Below are 21,274 nucleotides of genomic sequence, written 5' to 3' on the forward strand. Positions count from 1 at the left end.
ACTTTGGCCTAAGCAGAAACCAAGTGTGTGAAAGGCACAGGGACCACTCAGAGAGCCTCTGGGAAAGAGTGGCACATACTGCGGAGGCATGGCCGCTCGCTGCTCCAAGAGCCTCGACGCGGGGCCCTCAACCACAGGAGCAGCAGGAGCACTGGAGGCCCCTCACACCCCCTCGGAGACTCCCTCCCTCTGGACTCGCTGCTGTCCCTTCGCACTGACTCCACTTTTGAAGGAGGAGGCTGCAGACTGGGCTGGACTTAGATTTGCCTTCAGTCAGGAAGGGCTCTCAGCAGAGTGGTGGATGGTGCTGGCGAGGCCCGTATGCAGGAGCTGGGGTGGTGGCACTTGGCTCTCAGGCAGGTCAAGGGCCCAGCTGTGGGGTGGGAGGGGTGCGCCCTGCTTGAGCTGTGGCAGGTGTCGAAGGGCTGGGGGCTTGGGCTGGGGAAGCAGAACTGCTTCTGTGTTCCCAAGCCCAAGCTGACGCCAGCCCCCTCCTCTCTCCAGAACCGGCCTTCAGTGATCACCTGCGCCTCCGCCAGCGCCCGCAACTGCAACCTCTCCCACTGTCCGATCGCGCACAGCGGCTGCGTGGCCGGGCCGGCCAGCTACCGGAGGGCCCCGAGCTGTAAGTGTCCCTGGGGTGGGGTGGCCAGGAGGGCTCAGCTTCCTCAGTCAACACGACTTCAAGTGGAGTTCGTTTCCTCCCATCTCATGCTGTAGACGGGAACCTCTAGGTGTCCTGGAGCTGATTTCTAGTTGAGACGGAAAAAGTGGGATTTTTGGAGCACATATGCTCCTAGCATTGTGCCTGGCGTGGGTGGGAAGGAGGGAAGACACACATTGGCCCTGACCTGCAGGCTCTCTCTCTAGTTGGGGTAAAAATAGGCTCTACCATTCCCTACTGCCACATTCTCTCTCTCAACTAGTAGCTAGCTCCGGGCGGCAGGCCTAACGCCAGGTTACAGGTGCAGAGACATGTGCCCCTGCCCCAAATCCCAGCCCTGACCGCTGTCCTGCTCCCCCACAGCTGCCACCACCACCTGTGACCCCGTGGTGGAGGAGCATTTCCGCAGGAGCTTGGGCAAGAACTACAAGGAGCCTGAGCCGGCTCCCAACTCGGTGTCCATCACGGGCTCCGTGGACGACCACTTTGCCAAAGCCCTGGGAGATACGTGGCTTCAGATCAAGGCGGCCAAGGACGGCGCATCCAGCAGCCCCGAGTCGGCCTCGCGTAGGGGCCAGCCTTCCAGCCCCTCTGCCCACATGGTCAGCCACAGTCACTCCCCCTCTGTGGTCTCCTGAAGAGAGCACCGTCCTCCAGCAAGACGTCGATCTGCATGGTTTGCCTGAGCTTTGAACAGTCAGTGCTTAAAAAAAACAGGAAAAAAATATCAGGGGAGTGGGGTGGGGGGAAGGGAAGGGATGGTTTATTTGCAAAAACCATGTTGGGAATTTTGTTCTGTTTTTGTGCTTGCTTGGTATTCGTACGCCAGGGCCCTCAAACAAGATAGTAGGAACGGCGTGTGGAACATCTGTCTCATGTAGCATCCTAACTTCCTGCCTCAGTTACCAAAGAAACCTCTGATGCAGGTCTGCTGCCCGACAGGGTCGGGACTCCATGGCGCGCACTTTCTCAGTCACAGGCCATGACATTGGTGACCCAAACGCTTTGTGCTTTTCCATGTGCTTCTCGGGGCCGGGTGTGTGCGGCTTAGCTTCCATGGCATGTTCGGTGCAGCTCACGTGTGTGTGCGTCTACTTGAAGAGAGCAGAGGACTCTTGTGTCTGATTTGCACTATTGGAGGAGGACTGGAGTTGCCTGCTTGACAACTTTATGTGAGATGCTAGTACTCTGAGGGCAAACTGCTGAAAAACAAAGGGTTTAAGGATGACATTTCTGACCGTTTGTGTTTTTGTTGTTTTTTTAAATTTAGACTAAACAGCTTTGGAAGGGGAAGTCTCATACCGGTTATAGGTCTTTCTCTCTAGATTTCAGGTGCTTGCAACTGGACTGCAGATTCCACCAATCACGGGCATTTTACTTTTCCTAAACACTGCAGTTTGTTAGGCTAGAGCTGGGGTTCCGTAGTGCTTTAAATGTGATGCATGTTTTAAGGGAGAAAAATAGCTGGTTTCTATTAATTGTATAGACAGTAAACACAAACCTTAATACTTACTAGCTTCTGTTCAGAATTAGTTTATTTTTGTCAGTTACAGTCCTAGATATACTTACTGCTGGTACAGTTGTACTCTAAGATTTGTATTTGATATTCACATTACTCCCTAGTAGTGGGGGCCAGGTGGCCCCTGGGACAGTCAGCCGTGTTGTGGGATGCTGGAGTTTTTGCTGCAGGCTGACAGCATCATTTATTTTTTGCATCCCTGTCTGCTTATTACTAGCTCCCAGGGGGGTTGGGAGTTGTGTCTTCCAACTTTCTTCTGTGCAGAAACTGCCCCCTTTAACTCTCCCTTGGCTGAACAGCAGATTACTGACAATCTGTGATATGCTATTTTGTGTGCTTCCTCGTACGCTGGGGCCAAGGCAGTATACATTCCTCTGACTTTATACAGTTATTACTGCATTTATTATCGTTTGCTATAGTAATAGCTACTAACTAGAAATTAGATGAAGAAAGCATGACAGACACAGCTGTGGATGTTCAACAGCTGCTCCTCTTTTCAGTAAACGCATGTGTCTATCCCCCTGCCCCTCCACCGGGCTACATTCCAGCCTCGCTCACTGGAGGGTTTAAGAAGTCACCTGGCCAGGTGATGCTGGCATGACCACCTCACCTGCAAGGCATTGTGGACTCACAGGAGCCTTCCAGGCTGGTTTTCAGCATGAGAAAATTACAGGTGAGCTGGTCCATTTTGAAAACTGGCACCGGGTGAAAAGGTTGGAGGATTGGCTCTTGCTGTGGTCACAGGGTGGCTGCAGGCCTTTGAAAAGGCGAAAGGAAAGCCCTGTCCTCTCGCCCCTGCACACATTTCACTCCCACTTAACTGGGCTTCCAGGCTTTCGCATCCAGGCCCCTGTATTTTCTGTAGGAAAAATTGTTGAACACTTTTTTTATATAGGTAACTTTAAGACCATCATTACGCTGTGCGTAAAGAATGTACAGAGAAATTTGTAGGTATTTTTTGAAGAACAATTAATTTGTTAATGATATGTAGCTATTTAATTTTTCCCTTTCCTATTGTAATCATTCATAATTTTTTGTTTGGAAAAAAAAAAGTTGATCTTTTTTTTGTTGTAGATTTGTCTGTAAAAGTGCAGGAACACAGTTATTCTATGAGAACACTGCATCTGCCTTAATAGCCACTAGTTTGTTACTGCTACAGGCTACTGAGCGTCGCCACAGGAAACAACCCCACTGCCAGCGGGCTCTGTGAAGAACGGCTCCTCGTACAGCTGTCCGCTCGGGGAGGGACAGTGGTGTGGCAGCTGGGTCCCCGTGCACTGACCTATCTGGGATAGGCAGTACCCAGAGGGGCCTCAGCAGATGGGAAAGCAGGAAACCAAACATTTCACTGGGAAGGGACACACTCCCCGGCTGCAGGAGGAGCACGGTGAGGGTCTTCACAGAGCCACGCCGTCCGCAGTGCGTTCTGACAGTTCTCTCCATGTTTGTAAATCTGTAATATACCATTCTCTGTGGCCTGTTTTTCCTGGAAGAAGAAGAAGAAAAAAAAAGGTTTGGCAGGCCATCTTTTTTTTGTACTTAAAAGTAGCCTTAAGAACAATAATAAAGTGCTCTTAAACCACGGACTGTTCGTGTGACCCTTGGTCCTGGGGTGACAGCACCAGGGCTTTGCTGTGAAGCCCAGGGAGGGTGGGGGTGCTTAGCAACACTGCACCTGTCTACAGAGGTGCCCCTGTTTATGCCTCATACAGGCTAGAAAACTGGAATTTTAACTCTCTGAGAATCCTCACTGAAAACCTAACCTCCAGAAATCCTACTCTTACTAGAGTCAGTTTCAGACTCCATTTTGACTTTGGTTCCAGGCCTGAGATTAAAGATGAGACCACAAGGATGAGAAGTTTCCATACCCACTCTGGGTGCCATAGGTGTGCAGACTCAGGATAAAAGAGAAGATCAGGCAGAACCCATCTGAACTCTCACCACCTGCTGGACACCTGGCCACAGACTGAGGCAGACACAGCTGGGCACCACCGAGGAACCCAGGGTTGGGGAGGGTGGTAGAGGGCAGGGATGGGGTTTGCAGTGCAGCCCCACAGTGGTCTCTAGAAGGAGACCATTTAGTCTGTTAGGGCAATTCTCTGCCTGTTCTCATTGCCACCCCATGGGGCCAAGGTGGAAAGGACCCTAGGGAGCCTAACAAACACTGACGAGAAAAAAGAACTGCTCGTGGAGGGAGCCTCGCCCCAGGTTGATGGCAGTGCCAAGGTTATTATTTAGCTCAGAACTGGCAGGGTCATGAATCAGAAATGAACGCCAGAAGCTCCTGGGCAGCGAAGGGAAGGCCCCAGTCCTCAAGGTATGGAGAGGAAGGAACGAAAGGTGGGGGGATGCAGGGCCCAGAGTCACCGGTCGTAGGCGGCAGTCCTGCTCTGGCCACTGTGAGCTCCCCAGCAGGCAGCAGTTGGCCACTGAGGGTGGGCTGTCAGACGGTCTCGTCGTCACTCATGTCCCAGATCTGCGTGGAGAAGGGGAGACGTTCAGCAGAGTGTTCAGCTGTCAATAAGCAAAAGGGACGATGGCTCCCACTTGCAGGTGACACGCTGTGTGCCTCAACTCCTTTGCCACTAAGAGATTGACGCTTCCCTTGTATAATGAAACCACGTCTCAGAGAAGGGAAGGCAGCTGCCCAAGAGATCTCTGGTAACAACCAGTGGCCGAGTCCGGGGAAGAGCGAGCTGGGATTTGGACCCGGGGAGTGCGAACGCCTCCTCAGCATCTCTGGCAGAGCTGCCTTCCCTGCCCCAGGCAGTCCCCACTCGCTCCTGTTTCTGTGGCCCTGACCCTGAGCCCGATCATCTGGTCTCTTTAATGGCTGCCTTCTTTCTGTCCACCTGCTCTCTGGAAGGTAAGCTCCCTGAGGGTGGGATTCGGGCTGTGCACACACTTCCTTCCTCCGCAGGCTCCCACCCTGGTGGGCTGCCCCATCATCACGTGCCTGTGGTCCAGGTGCCAACTGGACTGAAAACCACAGGCCCGGACAAACGCTGAACAGCTGCCCCTTAAGAGTCAGCCTTCCCACCAGCCCCAGCAGGCGCGCCTGGGGCAGGGCAGTGGAGACAGCCAGATCCTGCCTGTCCCTTAGTGTATGTCCTTGGAGAGCCTGAGTCTGACCTGGGGTGGGGTGAGATGTGAACATGGGGAAAATAGGATCCCCACAGAAATGAGAAAAGGTGAGGGCAGGCCTGGCCCACTGGCCAGCACAGAGGTCCCTGGGCTCCTCGTAGCCTGGACTCCCTCGGGGTCTGGTCCGTGAACTTACGCCTTCAGACTTTTAGAATTCCTAGAACTGGTTGCAAAAGGCCACCTCAACGCTAGCTAGCTGAACCAAGAGAAGGAACATCGTGTTTACATGAGGCTGGCCCAGGGAGACGGGGAGGCCCGGCCAAGGTAAATATCAACACCAGCTTGGCTTTCAAAGGCAAGGATCTGGAAAGTAAATAGAGAAGGAAATTTCCTCTCTCTGGAGGATCCAGCAGCCTGGGCCTAGAGCTAGTCGATGTGCCTCTCACATGCCCTGTCTTTACACATGTCTTCCTGTCCAAGGACACTGGGATGAGGCTGCAATGCCAACATCCAGATGCCTGCAGGAGCAGGGTCGGGATGTGGGAGAGTTCGGTCTGGGGTCCAGCAACCTGAGTGTGGCCAGGTTGAGTGTACCCTTCTCTGGGCCCAGCTCATCCTCAGCATGGCTTGAAGAGTCTTGGACCTGCCTCCTGGGGTGGGATTCAGTGGTAGGAGGTGGGGTGGCTGCACTTAGGAGCCCCTGGGCTTGATGATCCTATAGTTCTGACCATCTGAGCAGGCAAACTTGCCACCAGAGGGTTCACCAGGGGAATTCATTCTTTCACTGTCATTCAATAAACACACATTTATGGAGCCTCTCCCTATGCCACAAGCTATGCAGACCTGATGCAATAGTCCTTCCTTCACTCCTCACAAGAGCCCGTGAGGTGCAGATGGAAACAAGCTCAGAGAGGTAAGGCACCTTGCCTGGGATCATACAGCTAGTAAGCTGCAGAGCTGGGGGCATAGGTGTGTGGGAAAAGGTTACGTGAACAAAAAGGGCTGCCTGGACTGCCTGCAGGACTGGAATAGGCTGCATGGAGGAGGGGGCCTTGACCTTCTATGGCCTCTTGCCCAGCCTCCTGGGAAGCCACCAGCCAGGGCTGGGCAGAGTCCATATCAAGAGCAATGCCCTCTGCAAACGGGCAGATGAGGTTGTTCACAGGACTCTGGGGACCCAGGGCAGGGCTGTTTGGGAAAGCAGGAGCTGCCATTCATTGTATTAGATCTCAACTGTGAAGAAGGGTCCCTGGCACCCAGCCCTGCCTCTGGGAGGCCCATGCTGTGTAGGGGATCAAGTAAACATCGAAAGGGCATATTATGATGGGACCTTACAGAAGGAGTGGACGATGGGTTTTTATATAACTGCTCTGGTACTTTGCAGAATGAGTTCCCTGGGCCTACAATGGGTTTCTCCACTAGGGCAGCCAGTCCTTTTCCTATTGGCTGGGCTCAGAAGGCAGTAGCAGCCTTGATTTTAAATTTCCAGAAACTTCAGCCTTGACAAATACTGTATGATCTCACTTACATATGGAATCTAAAAGAACCGAACTCAGAACCAGAGAGTAGGTGAGTGGGGTTGCTGGGAGGTGGGGGAAGTGGGGAGATGTTGGTCAAAGGGCACAAATTTTCAGTTATAAGAGGGATAAGTTGTGGGGATCTAATGTACAGCATGGGGACACTAGATTTTAGTGTTCCTACCATACACACACCAAAGTAACTAGGTAGCTATCCTACTGAATGGGAAAATATATAACTGATGAGGGGAGGGGTTAATAACCAAAATATATTAAGAAACTCATGCAACTCAATAACAAAACCACAACAATCTGATAAAAATATGGGCAGTGGACACGAAAAAACATTTCTCCAAAGAAAACATACAGATGACCAAAAGACATGAAAAGATGCTCAACATCACTAATCATCAGGGAAATGCAAATCAAAACCACAAGATACACCATCTCACACACATCAGAAAAGCTATTACCAAAAAGTCAACAAATAATGTGTTGGCATGAATGTGGAGATTGAAAATTGGTGTGGCTATTATGGAAAACAATATGTAGAGTCCTTAAAAAACTAAAAATAGGTCTATCATACGACCCATCAATCCCACTTGTGGGTATTTATCCAAAGAAAATAAACACTAATTTGAAAAGATATATGCATCCCTGTGTTCACTGCAGCATTATTTACAATACCCAAGATATGGAAGCAACTTAAGTGTCCGTCAATAGATGAATGGATAAAGATGTGATATAGCCCTAGCTGGTTTGGCTCAGTGGATAGAGTGTTGGCCTGCGGACTGAAGGGTCACGGATTCGATTCCAGTCAAGGGCACATGCCCGGGTTGCGGGCTCGATCCCCATTAATGAGAAATGCAGGAGGCAGCCAATCAATGATTCCCTCTCATCATTGAGGTTTCTATCTCTCTTCCTCTCTGAAATCAATAAAAAGAAATAAAACAGGGCCAGATCCTGGATTAAAAAACACACAGATGTGATATCTATAATAATAAAAGCATAATATGCTAATTAGACCAGACGTCCTTCTGGACAAAGCCGGGGCTGCGAGGGAAGCCCAGGTCCTGGGTGCCAGCAGCCGGGGGAAGGAAGGCCTAACTCTTGCATGAATTTTGTGCATTGGGCCCCGTGTGTGTGTGTGTGTGTGTGTGTGTGTGTGTGTGTGTGTGTGTGAATATTATACAGCAGTAAAAAAGGAATGAAGTCTTGCCATTTGCAGCAACATGGATGGACTTAAAGGGTATTATACTAAGTGAAATAAGTCAGAGAAGGACAAATACCATATGGTTTCAGTTATAAAATGAAACATACAGCCTTATAGAAACAAAAGGAAAGGGTGTCAGAGGGATAGGTGACAAAGGTAAAGGGGATTATAGTCAGTAATATTGTGATAAATATTTACGATAGAATTAGTGGGGTGATCACATACAGAAATGTAAAATTACTATATTATACACCTGAAATCAACATAACTAATAAAATATTTTATATCAACTATGCTTAAATAAAATTTTTAAAAAGAGGTGAGGGGGTGTGTTAACTTGTGAGGATCATTTCACAATGTAGATAATCATTTCATAATGTATATGTATTTTCACATTGTACAATCTACATATATATAATTTTTGTCAGTTATTCCTCAATAAAGTTGAGGGCGAAAAAGGTGGGGACTGAGATCTGTCTGCTCCCTACTAAATCCACCTAGCACCTGGCAGAGTAAGGGCCCAGTGAGTGTCGTCTTAATTAATTAACCACAAATTATAGAAACAACATCCAGTTAGAAATGTAATGAAAGAGAAGAAGCCATTCACTATAAGAGCCATGAAAAAGATAAACTACTAGGGAACAGACCTCACATGAAATATACAGCATGTATATGAAAACAAAACAAAACCAACTCTTCAAAAACAGTCACATAGGTGAATTCCTTTATAACAGCCTCACAAGATTATGAAAAGTGAACAAAAACTACCCCCCGTTTATGCATAGGAAGATTCAACATCAATCAAGATGTCAACTTTTCCCAATTAATATCTAAATTTAATAAAAGCTCAATTTTAAAAAAATCAAGTATCTTTTCTGGAGCTAGACAAGCTGTTTCTAAAGTTTATGTGAGAAAAAATAAGCAAGAATATTTAGGAAAACCTTTGAAAAGAAGAGCAATGGGAGGTTCCCCTACCATATGTTTAAATATGTCACAAAGTCTGTAATTAAGAGGGTTGTGTCAGCATGAGCATAGATATTTGGGCCAATGGAACAAAATGAGTCCAGAAACAGAACAGAATAGAAATGTCCAGGTACATTCTGGAAATTTAATATCTTAATGATAAAGGTCTGGGGAATGTGACCTCAAAGCATTAGAAAAAATGGACTTTTTAATAGATGATATGGGGATAAGTAGATATTATTTGCAAAATGATAAAACTTACTCCATGCTTATACAGAACATCAGAACAAATTCCAAATGGAACATTGATCTAAATATAAAAAGTGAAATCTTACTAATATTAGGTGCAACACATAGGTGAATGAATCCCTTTATAACCTAAAATCTAAAAGCAATAAAACTAGATATACTGGACTGTGTAAAAATATACATGTGCAATTTTGCATGGAGAAAACACTATAAGCAAAGCCAAAAAGAGAAACTCACTGGGAGACAACACTGTAACATACCATAAAAGGCTAAGCTCCCTAATATACAAATAGCTCTTAAAAATCAGTAAGAGAAAGACCAATAAACTGATTTTTGCAAAGCAGGCCAGAGACATCAACAGTTCACAGAAAAAAATATAAGCAGATGGCCCTTAAACTTAAGAAAGGATGTTCAACCTTAATCAGAGTAAGAGATACAGTGGGGCCTTGACTTACGAGTGTCCCGACTAATGAGTTTTTCGAGATACGAGCCGTCTCTCGGCCGATTTTTTGCTTTGAGTTGCGAGCTAAAATTCGGGTTATGAGCCAGCTTCAGATAGCCCACCGCTAGTTGGCGCAGCGAACCTCACAGTGAACGCCACAACATCAGCCCAGCATCACGTGTCTCACTCGTTCACTTTTTGATTTGACATATGAGTAATTTGAGCTACGAGCTCCGTCACGGAACGAATTAAACTCGTAAGTCAAGGCCCCACTGTACATTAAAATTCCTTAGGACAACACACAAAAAATACCAGAAAAATTGGGACTTCATGAAAATCAAAACTTCTGGTCTCTGAAAGGATACCATTATGAAAATGAAAAAGCAAACCACAGACTAGGATAAATATCCATACTGTATATAAAAAGAATTTTTATCCAAAATATATGAAAAAACTTAGTTTAATATATAAAAGGCTGCCGAAACCGGTTTGGCTCAGTGGATAGAGCGTCGGCCTGCGGACTGAGGGGTCCCGGGTTCGATTCCGGTCAGGGGCATGTACCTGGGTTGCGGGCACATCTCCAGTGGGAGATGTGCAGGAGGCAGCTGGTCGATGTTTCTCTCTCATCGATTTTCTGACTCTCTATCCCTCTCCCTTCCTCTCTGTAAAAAATCAATAAAATATATTAAAAAAATATATATATAAAAGGCTAAGTGTCCATCTGTCCAACCGGTAGCTATGACACACACTGACCACCAGGGGGCAGACACTCAACACAGGAGCTGGCATGATGTGTAATGGCCATTTAAAAATAAACAGCACCTCGGACCTGGCGCCAACGAACCAACACTTGGCTTCCCCCAAGTGGGACACAGGCCCCGCCACCACCCCAGAGCAACACCCCACCCAACTGCAGCCAAGCTGCTGAGATCCCATGGCGCATAATGCGGCCCACAGCCCAGCCCAGCCCAGCCCAGCTCAGTCTGGAAATGGTCGCTGTGGGCGCTAGGTAATGACATCACGTAGCAACGCCCGGCTTTCTCTCCCTAACGACTAGCCTCCTTGGAGTTTCTTCAGCCCAGGAATAGGGCTTGCTTTATAGCCAGGTGGAAACATTTCACAGTTTAACCAAATGTCTGTGAAGCATTTTCCCGTGCCTCATCTCATTTGATCCTCACAGAAGTCCTGGAGTAGGTAGATAGGAGAGTTGGTAGAATCCTATTTTCTTTTCATCAGCAAGACGCAAATAGCGATATTAAAATATTTCTTCTAATTAATTTCCTTTCAGTGTGCATGAATCCATGCACCGGGACACTAGTAGCTTAATAAAAGAGACAACCTGATTTCTTTTTAAAAATGGGCAAAAGGTCTGAACAGATACTTCACAAAAGAGGAACTACAGTGGCCAATAAGAATCAATGCAGAATTCTTATTGCTAAAAATATGTTCAGCATCCTTTGTCCTGGGGGAGGGGTGGAATGCAAATCTAAATCACAGAGACAGCACACTCCACCTTCTAAAATGGCCAACATGAAAAAGGCTGGGAACTCACACACTGCTGTTAGTGGGAATGTTAACTGCATCACCCCTTGGGAGAAAGGTCTGATGACTTATAAAGTTAAACATACCCTTACCATATGACCCAGCCATTCCACTCCTATTTACCCCAAAGAAAGGAAAACACATATATCTGCAAGACGACTTGTGCAAGAATGGTCATAGAAGCTTTATTCATGATAGGCACAAACTAGAAGACTTACATGTCCATCAACAGGCAGAAAAATTATGGGATATCCATGCAGTGGATACTACTCATCATCAAAGGAACAAACCACTAATGGATGCAGCAACGTGTACTCATCTCAGAACCCTTATGCTGAGTCAAAGAAGCCCACCACAAAAGACAAAATACTGTATGGATCCATTTACAGTGGAACCTTGGTTCTGGAACTTAATTGTTCTGGAAGGCTGTTCGAGAAGTGATTTGTTAAAAAACTGAATCAAGCCCTGACCGGCATGGCTCAGTGGATAGAGCGTCGGCCTGCGGACTGAAGGGTCCCAGGTTCGATTCCGGTCAAGGGCATGTACCTTGGCAGCTGATCGATGTGTCTTTCTCATCGATGTTTCTAACTCTCCCTCTCCCTTCCTCTCTGTAAAAAACAAAATATATATATTTTTAAAAACTGAATCATTTTTCCCATTATAAATAATGTAAATTGAATTAATTCGTTCCAGACCCCCAAATGATTCCCTGTGTTAACCTTTCTTATATACAGTACATGTCTAATAGCAAAACTTAAAAGACAAAACTGACTGGGAGAAAACGTAAAAGGCTAATAATCTCCCTAATATACAAATAGCTCTTAAAAATCAAGAAGAGAAAGGCCAATAAACTGATTTTTGAAAAGCAGGCCTTAAGTGAATCACTTTCAACACTCGTTCCAGGGGTGTCTTACAAGAGGCCAGTATGCAGCATCTTCAATTTTTCACATATCATTGCCTCCAAAATGTTGAAATGCTGTCACAGGCTAGGCTAACTGCTTTTTGTTTATCCAAATCAGGGGTCCTCAAACTTTTTAAACAGGGGGCCAGTTCACTGTCCCTCAGACCGTTGGAGGGCCGGACTATAGTTTAAAAAAAAAACTATGAACAAATTCCTATGCACACTGCACATATCTTATTTTGAAGTAAAAAAACAAAACGGGAACAAATACAATATTTGTATTTGCATGTGGCCCACGGGATGTAGTTTGAGGACCCCTGATCCAAATGAACAATTTTTCTACCTCTTCAATTGCCTGTGATCATTATTTCTTTCATATTCTTAGCAACATCAGCACTCTTTTTTTAAAAATATATTTTATTGATTTTTTACAGAAAGGACGGGAGAGGGATAGAGAGAAACATCGATGAGCGAGAAACATCGATCAGCTGCCTCTTGCACGCCCCCTACCGGGGATGTGCCCGCAGCCAAGGTACATGCCCTTGACCGGAATCGAACCTGGGACCCTTGAGTCCGAAGGCCGATGCTCTACCCACTGAGCCAAACCGGTTAGGGCAACATCAGCACTCTTGATGGCCTTTTTATATTTTAATATTGTGCTAATAATCCATTTTACCAGCAACAAAAACAAAACAAAAAAACCCACAAAAATACTCACAGCACAATTTCCTGCGATGTTAACAAGGCGAGGTTTAGAGGTAAACTGACTCATACATTCGCTCCTTTGTTTGTGGCCTCAGAGGACCGAGGTTTGACTGTATATGGAATTCTAGCAGGGACAAACTAATCTATGGTGACAGGAAGTAGATCATTTGTCACAATTCACCAAACTACATTTTAAATGGGTGCATTTTATTTTATGTAAATTATACCTTAATAAAGTTGATTTTTAAAAAAGCCACACAGAGAGAACATTTCCTTACCTATCAAACTGGCAAAGTTCCTAACGCTCGACAACACACTCTGTGAACCTATGGACAACAGCAGTCCCCTATGATGCTGGTGGGACATAAATAATATGGCAAGCTCGGCTACTAGTATATCCAACAGAATTACTTATGTCTTAACTGTTAACCCAGCAAGCTCACTTTCAGGAATCTGTCTTAAGATACACCTCCACAAATATGAAAGGACATCGTTGCTGCATGACTTGTTACAGGAAAAGACTGGAAACCACCCATGTCGGAACCAGCTAATTAAACCATTCACTGCACATCCACACCATGGACCACTGTGGCCCTAAAACAGTGGGAAAGAGCTCAATGAACTGATATGAGGCAGTTTCCAGCATTTACTTAGTGAAAGGAAGAAAAATGCATGTGTTGTGTGAGAAGAGAAAATAAGAATATTTAAAAATTATCCTTAACTTTTGCACAAATAAATGCAGGAATGGCTACGTATAGGGAGTGGGTGGAAAGGGCATGAGACTATCTGAGCATACCTTTTAACTTTAGAATCAAGGACATGTTTCACATATTTAAAAATAAAATCAAGAAAAATAACCCAAAGCACAGCAACAAAATAATTAGACTTCATCAAAATAAAAAACTTTGTGTTTTTGTTTTTTAAGGACAGCTTCAAGAACACTATTAAAGTGGTAAGACCATTCTGAGAGAAAATATTTGCCAATCATATCGGATAAGAGACTTGTATCTAGACCATTCACAAGTCAATAATAAAAAGCAAATAACCCAATTAAAAATGGGCAGAGGAGCTGCTGAACAGGCATTTCTCACAAAAGACATATAAATGACTAAGAAGCACAAAGACACAGACATGGATACTTGAACATCATTAGGCACCAGGAAAATGCACATCAAAACCACAAGGAGAGAGCACGTGGCGCCATTATGAAGGCTGTAATAAAACAGCCAGATAACAAGTGTTGGTGGTAATCTGGAGAAACTGGAACCTGTACACATTGCGGTTGGAAATGTAAAACGGTGCAGCTGCTCTGAAAACAGACGGCTGCTCATCAAAAAGTTAGACACAGAGTCACCATATGGCCCAGCAATTTCACTCCTGGGTGTGTGTATACGCAAGAGAAATGAAAACCTACGTCCACATAAGAACTTGTACATGAATGTTCATAGCGTAACTCTCCAGTCAAAACGTGGAAACAAACCAAATGTCCACCAACAGGTTAATGGAAAATGCAGTCTGTCCATACAATGGAATATTACTCGGCAAACACCTGTCTGCACGCAGTCTTCTCAGGAGCCTGAGGACACTGCTGTGACCGCCCCCATTGGATAAAGGAGGCCACTCAAGCTCAGAGGAAATGATGAAACTGTTGAGACCTTAAAGAGCAGGTAAGAGGTAGAGGAGAGGCTTTTTCCACTTTATCTCACCACTTCCTTCTTGTTAAACATAATTCCTTCTTAAGAAAACAGCGGAGGACAGTCTGAAGTCTGCTTCCTGGACCGACACTGATGCTGACACCCAATGAGTGGCCCCAGGGCCCATGGCACACACAGGAACCACGGGCAAACCCAGGTGGGTGAAAGGCCAGATCAGCCTCTGTCCTGGACCAGCTCCTGGGTTCCCACCTCTGTCCTCTGACCCTGTTCAGTGGCTGGTCCTACGTTCCTGCCCTGGAGGCTCGGGCTGTGGGCTCAGACGGGCAGGAGGCCTTGCTGCTCTGGGCCAGCTGGGAGGTTGACTCCATGGTCAGGGCCTGAACCAACCCTGGCCTCGCAGCAGTGACTGGGCCCACAACTCTAACGCAGGAGGACTTTCTAACCATTGGAGCTCATCACAAGGGCCAGGGAGAACGTGTGGCTAAACCGCACACCCTGAGAGGGCCTCACGGTTTCACTTTCCACTCTGCAAAGGAGTCACACACACTGGAGCAGAGCCGCTTGTCATCCAATTTCAAACTTGTGCCCCATTTCTGGACCACACTGCCTGGAGCACGCCATGGACTAAGGCTTTCCTTTTATAAACACTGTAATTATCCTGTGAATGGCACAATTATATTTGTGTGTGTGTTAAAAGTATTCATTTGTTAAATGTAAACATTTCAAATTACCAGTTTCTGAAACCCAGTTTTGGCATTTCTGTATTTTTTAATTAAAAAAAAATGGAAATATCTAGACTTCTGCTCCTCACACCTCCTTGCTGGGTCCTTACAGGTATGACTCTCTCTGGTGGGTGGAGACACCGCTGGGACCCCAGGAGGAGGCAGGGCTGTTTCCAGGGGCACCGCAGGCTCCGAGGGAACAGGATCTGTCCTCGGGTCTCACTGGCCCCTGGCTGCTCACCAGTCCTCTGGTGCTGTTCCCACCCACACTCCACACAGCATCACACGGGTTTTCTCAGAAAACAACACCATAGTGTCGTGCCTGGTATTAGAGCCTTCGATGCTTTCCCTAGCAAACAGGGAGAGTGCAATCCATACTAGTCCCCATGACCTCTCCAAGCTGCTGCCCTCTCACAACTCTTGCTCACCAGCTTCCAGCTGCCCAAGGTCGCAGGCTCTCCCCTTCCTCAGGGCTCCACACACACTTTCCTTTGGCATGGGGAGACCCCTCCCCAGGACTCCGCCCCACAAGCTGGCTGTATGCAGATCTTTGTGTCTTCCCAGATCACCCATCTAAAACAGCCACATTCTCTGGCTCCACCCATTTGGTTCCTCCAGAGAACCTACTGTAATTTGTCACCACATTTTCATTTATGCATCTGCCTGACTCCCCAGGGGACCATGAGCCACTGGAGGGCAGGGCCTGCCCCAATACATAGCTTTTTTTCTTTTTAATCTTCCCTCAAGGATATGCTGTTTTATTGAGAAAGAAGAAACATCAATGTGAGAGAAATATCAATTGGCTGCCTCCTGTACCTATACGTGCTCTGACTGGGGATCGAACCCACAACCTAGGTGTGTGCTCTGACCGGGAATCAAACCTGCAACCTTTTGGTATATGGGATGATGCTCCAACCAACTGAGCCACCCAGCCAGGACCCAATACATAACTTTTGAGTGAAGAGTGATTTAGAACCATCTGCTTTGCACATAATTCCAGAGTAGAGAAAAAGGTAAACATAATACCTGAGAATCAAACAGTAAAGAAAGGGGCCCTCAGTACAGCTGGTTTCTGGGGCCTCTGGCAAGTCACCCCCTTGGCCTCCATGGCTCAAAGGACACTGGGGCAGGGCTGTGGTTCTCTCTTGGTGGGAGTCCATGGGACAAGGGGGCAGTTGGCCTTAGCCCCAGACCATGATGCCTCTTCTCCTTCCTGGGCCCCACCCTCAGGTCACAGGAATGCAGAGTGGTGGGCAATTTTTGCTTCTTGACCCCAAGATGCCCCAGGGCAGGTTTGGTGCTAGTCAGAAAGGATGCTCTACATTTAGGAGCTTGGGATCCGTCTAGATCAGTGGTTCTCAACCTTGGCTGCATATTAAAATCACCTGGGAATCTTTTTAAAATCCTGATTTCTGGGCCTCATCCTCCGGAAATTCTGTTTCTTTGTTACTAATGTTGTGGCCCCACCCCATAACAAAGAAACAGAATTTCCTGGCCTAGATGGTGGCCTTGCAAGCTAACCTGTGACTATGCTGGACTCGGGACTATCCATGCATCATGTGCCTGTGGTAGAGGGGCACAGGAGATGCCACTGGATAAAGACCCAGGTTCTGACTTCCCAGTTCCCAGATTCCTGCCTGGAGCTCGTATCCCACCACGGACACCTGAAACAACTCAGGAATAACCCTGCCCTCTCTCACAGTAGGTCCAGAACCCAGAGGGACAGTAAGTCAGTGCTCAGTGTCCATGGGGTCCAAAAGTTTCAAGATGCTTCTGTCCCTTGGCCAAAGGTGCTGGTGTGAACTGCCAAAGCCTGCTGTTGTGAGCAGATGATGCCCGTAGGGGACAAACAAGAGGGTATAGAGTCTGCACAAGGAAGGCTAGAGCAGATGGTAAGGGTTCCCCTGGGAACCGACAATCCTGGCCCCCCAGGGGACATTGTCTTGCTGTTCGCCCAGCAGCCAGGGCTCTGGCTCCCGTTATGTTCACAGGCTGTTCACCCTCCTCCACTGAAGATGAAACGATTCCTTCCTCCCCCTTCCATGCTCAGGGGTCTGTACTCCCCCTTCTTCTACACTACCACTTTGGTACCTCCCCTTTGGAAACCGCCCACCTGCTGTCTGCCCTTGTACCCAAACACTCACTACCTCCTCTAGCCTGGCCTCTGCTTATGGGGCAACTTCCAGCTCCAGAGTCTTCTGGGGGAGAACTTATCATCAGCCTTTCCCATCCCCACCCCCACAGGGGCCAACAGGGGCCCTGCATGCCCTTTCCCATGACCCCACTGCTCCAGGGGTTTCAGGAACAAGGTTAACGTTTTATTAGAAAGAAACAGTGGTGGCCGAGGCAGCTGGTAAGATGCAAACAATGATTTATACAAAGCACATTGGACTGCCAATGGTGAGGGGAGAAAAAGGAGAAAGGAAATGCTTTATGTTGCTGGCAGGATGGAGGGCCTCTACCCCTGTGGTGGATGCCCTTGTCTGCCTACAGCCTGCACAGCTGATCAAAGGATCATGGGGGGCGGGGGGGGGGGAGAGGGGCAAGGCCAGGGCCTATGCACACATGCGGTTTGCACACCAACCTCTGCCCCCCAATTCTCCCTGCTTCCCCTTCAAAGATGTTCTGGACTGCAACTGATAAAGAGGGAGGTCTGAACAAAATAGCCGCATGCTGCTGAACCTAGATCCAGAGAAAAGGACAGGCCAGCACACTCAGAGAAGTGCTGGTTGGTGCTCAGGCACCAAGAACTCAGCTAACACTTGAAACACAAAGATACAGGGACAGGATGTCCTGGAAGGGGGTGCCCAGGCGGTCTCTTCTTTTTATTTTCTTAAAATATATTTTTATTGATTTCAGAGAAGAAAGTAGAGGGAGAGAGAGAAACATCAATGATGAAAGAGAATCATTGACTGGCTGCCTCCTGCACGCCCCTTACTGGGGACCGAGCCCATAGCCTGGGCATGTGCCCTTGACAGGAATGGAACCCGGGACCTTTCAGTCTGCAGGCTGATGCTCTATCCACTGATCCAAACCAGCTGGGGCTGGGTGGTCTCAAAGGAGGCACAGGAGGGAAGCAGTGGAGAACAGGTTGCTGTGAGCAGCTACTACGCTGGGAGGAGGAAGAATGGAGCGGACAAGGTAGGTTTCGGGAGGTGCAGGTCTCAGGCGGCTTCAGGCGAGTCTACCTGAGGAAGGGCTCCTGGTTTCCACCTTCCCACCAGAGGCTGAATGGGTCTCTAAGGCTGTGAGGAGGGACACAGGAGGTGGGGAGAAAGTCTGTCCCGTGGGGCCAGGAGGATCAAGCCCTGAGCCAGAAAAGAGAAACTGCTATGGGGACTGGGATTCCTGACCCCCACTGCCAGGGAGATGGTGGGAAAGATCGACCTATGCATAGGATGAGTGTTAGGCATGCATTAAGCATGTTTTCCAGCAAGATTTAATGATGTGAGAAAATGATCAGAAACTGTTAAATGCAAAGAGGAAATAAAATTATGATCAGTCTGACCCCAGTCACATATATGCACGGTTTTAAAAAATAAGGCTATAAGTAAAAAGTGAACCAGAACCTCTGAGTGATGGAATCATAGGTCTACATCTTCTTTATCTTAGATGCTCACATAGGGCTTTCATGATCAGAAAAAAAAGCAATGTAAAGAGTGGGGATACTGGAGCCCCCAGGGACCCTTGGGGAGAGAGCCCGGGCTACAGGAAGCACTCTGCGGGGCCACAGCGCACAGGGGCTCAGTACCTGTTGGTTTCTTTTGTTTTTCCCTCCCAGGAAGTTCTGAGAAGCCAAATAAGAAACCTGCTATAGGGGAAACGCCGCCATTTTAACCACAGACTCCTCAGTGAGGTTCAAATGGGAGACCCTGGATTCCCAGCCCACAGCAAGGCTGCCCAAAGTCTCCCTGTTTGATTAGTCTGGAAAATGGGCCTCAGGGCTCTGCTATATTTAGCACCTTCCCTCTGGCCATGTCCTAAATGAGCACCAACATCTAAGAGCTCCAACTGGTGTTAATGGTCTAAAGACGAGTGGCCGTGCTCTGAGAGGGGTCACTCCAAGGACTGGAGAGGAGCAGCCTGTTTTTTTGGCTTTCAGCCCCTCATTACCTAATGACATTCAAAGGTGAGAGGGCTCAAAATAGCAGCAGCAGCAGAGAATGACTTAACAGGGTGTCTCTCATGTGCTTCGCTTCCCTGCTTAGTTTGGGGAGTGGCAAGGATTTATTTTGGGGACCCAGTGGAGGAATGAAAGAAAGGGATGAGTGGGAGAAGGACGGCTGGGCCCCAGTCTTATTTGCCTTCTTCCAAGCTTCAAAACACATTTTTCAAATTAGGTGGTAAGAATACAGGGCAATTTCTGTGGCACCAACATACTTTCTTTCAAGATATGATTTATATGTTTGGCCCACATTTTAAATGAAATGGTTATTGAGATAAATGGCCATGCTGGAGGCTGCAAAATGGTTTCCATTATGTTGTTGTTCTTTTCAGTCCTTTAGAAAACTTTCTGAAAAGTGCCCCTTTAAAAAGGAGGACACTGCATTTTTATCCTCTACCTCACCGGGGTTTTGGGGTCAATGTTGGAGAGGGGAGGGGAAGGGAAAAAAGCCTGAGAGCTCCAGAGTGAGGTAAGTGTAGGCTATCAACTTACACTGGCCTTACTTGGTAAGAAGAGATAATTTTGAAACTTTAAATAATGCAAATATCAGGTGAGGACAATGCTTCAATCCTAGGCGGGCACTTTCCTGACAGCCCTGCCTCTGGGCCTGACCAGATGAGACAGATGCGACCCTGGCCCTTGTATAAAGCTACAGGAACCAGACAGTGTGGCAATGAGATAAAGATAGAAAAGAGAAAAGAGGCAGAAATAGACCTACACATACGGGTCAACTGACTTTCGACAAAGGTGCCAAAGTAATTCAGTGGGGAGAGTCTTTTCAACAAATGGTGCTGGAACAATTAGAAAACCATAGAGGGGAAAAAATGAACCTCACTCACCCTTACCTTAAACCATACACAGAAATTAACTTGAAATGAATCATGGACATATTTGTAAAAGCTAAGTGTATAAAACTAATAGAAAAGATTTAAAAAATTTAATGAGATTTTGGGATAGAAAAGAATTCATAGAATGGATAGTAAATAAACCATAAAATAAAAAATGCAATAAACTGGATGCCAACAAAATTCAAAATTTTATCCCTCTTAAAGATGAACATTAAGCAAATGAAAAGGTAAGCCAAAGATATGGAGGAAATATATGCAATATATATATCTAAGAAGGGACCTATGTCCAGAAAACACAAACCACTCTTACAACTCAGTAAGAAGAAGATAAATTACCTAATAAAAACCTGGGCAAAAGATTTGAAAGAAATGCCATACAAGAAGATGTACAGCCCTGACTGGTTTGGCTCAGTGGATAGAGCGCCGGCCTGCAGACTGAAGGGTCCCAGGTTCGATTCCGGTCAAGGGCATGTACCTTGGTTGCGGGCACATCCCCAGTGGGGGGTGTGCAGGAGGCAGCTGATCGATGTTTCTAACTCTCTATCCCTCTCCCTTCCTAGCTGTAAAAAAAATCAATAAAATACATTTTTTTTAAAAGAAGATGTGCAGATGGCAAATAAGTACAAGGAAAAGATGTTTAGCATTTGCTGCCATCAGAGACCTGCAATTAAAACCACAAGATACCACCACACACCCACCTGTATGGCTAAACTTAAAAACTGAAGCTCCAAGTGTTGTCCAGGATGTGGAGCAACCAGAACCCTCATACATTGCTGGTGGGAATAGCAAATGGGACAGCCACTTTGGAAAAGTTACTTTCTTTAAAAATTAAATATATGTATCTTATATGATAACCAAGCAATTCTAGTCTTAATCAATCACTTAAGAGAAATGAAAAAAATGTCCACACAAAGACTTGTACACAAACACACACTGAAGCTTTATTTGTAACAGTTCCAAACTGGAGGCAACTCAAATACTCATCAATAGGTGAGTAAATAAACAATAATGACCCTATATAATAAAAGGCTAATATGCAAATAGACCGAATGGCGAACAACTGGAACCGAACTGGTCGCTATGAC

The 21,274-nt window shown here is 46.7% G+C and overlaps 2 protein-coding genes across 3 annotated transcripts in view; one reads left to right on the forward strand and one right to left on the reverse strand.

Annotated features, from left to right (window-relative positions):
* VGLL4 (vestigial like family member 4) overlaps positions 1–3,769 on the forward strand; it is a 139,387-nt gene extending 135,618 nt beyond the window's left edge. For both annotated transcript variants that reach the window (XM_006083833.3, XM_006083832.3), the window contains 2 exons: positions 505–625; positions 1,028–3,769. In XM_006083833.3, coding sequence (XP_006083895.1) covers positions 505–625; positions 1,028–1,302 — 396 coding nt within the window. In that variant the 3' untranslated portion in view covers positions 1,303–3,769. The remainder of the gene's footprint in view (positions 1–504; positions 626–1,027) is intronic.
* A 618-nt stretch (positions 3,770–4,387) lies between these two features.
* The window catches only part of ATG7 (autophagy related 7), a 228,795-nt gene continuing 211,908 nt past the window's right edge, over positions 4,388–21,274 (reverse strand). Inside the window, exon 19 of the mRNA XM_006083835.3 lies at positions 4,388–4,659. Coding sequence (XP_006083897.1) covers positions 4,627–4,659 — 33 coding nt within the window. The 3' untranslated portion in view covers positions 4,388–4,626. The remainder of the gene's footprint in view (positions 4,660–21,274) is intronic.

The sequence above is a fragment of the Myotis lucifugus genome, unplaced genomic scaffold, assembly GCF_000147115.1.
Source record: "Myotis lucifugus unplaced genomic scaffold, Myoluc2.0 scaffold_8, whole genome shotgun sequence".
NCBI classification, from domain to species: Eukaryota; Metazoa; Chordata; class Mammalia; order Chiroptera; family Vespertilionidae; genus Myotis; species Myotis lucifugus.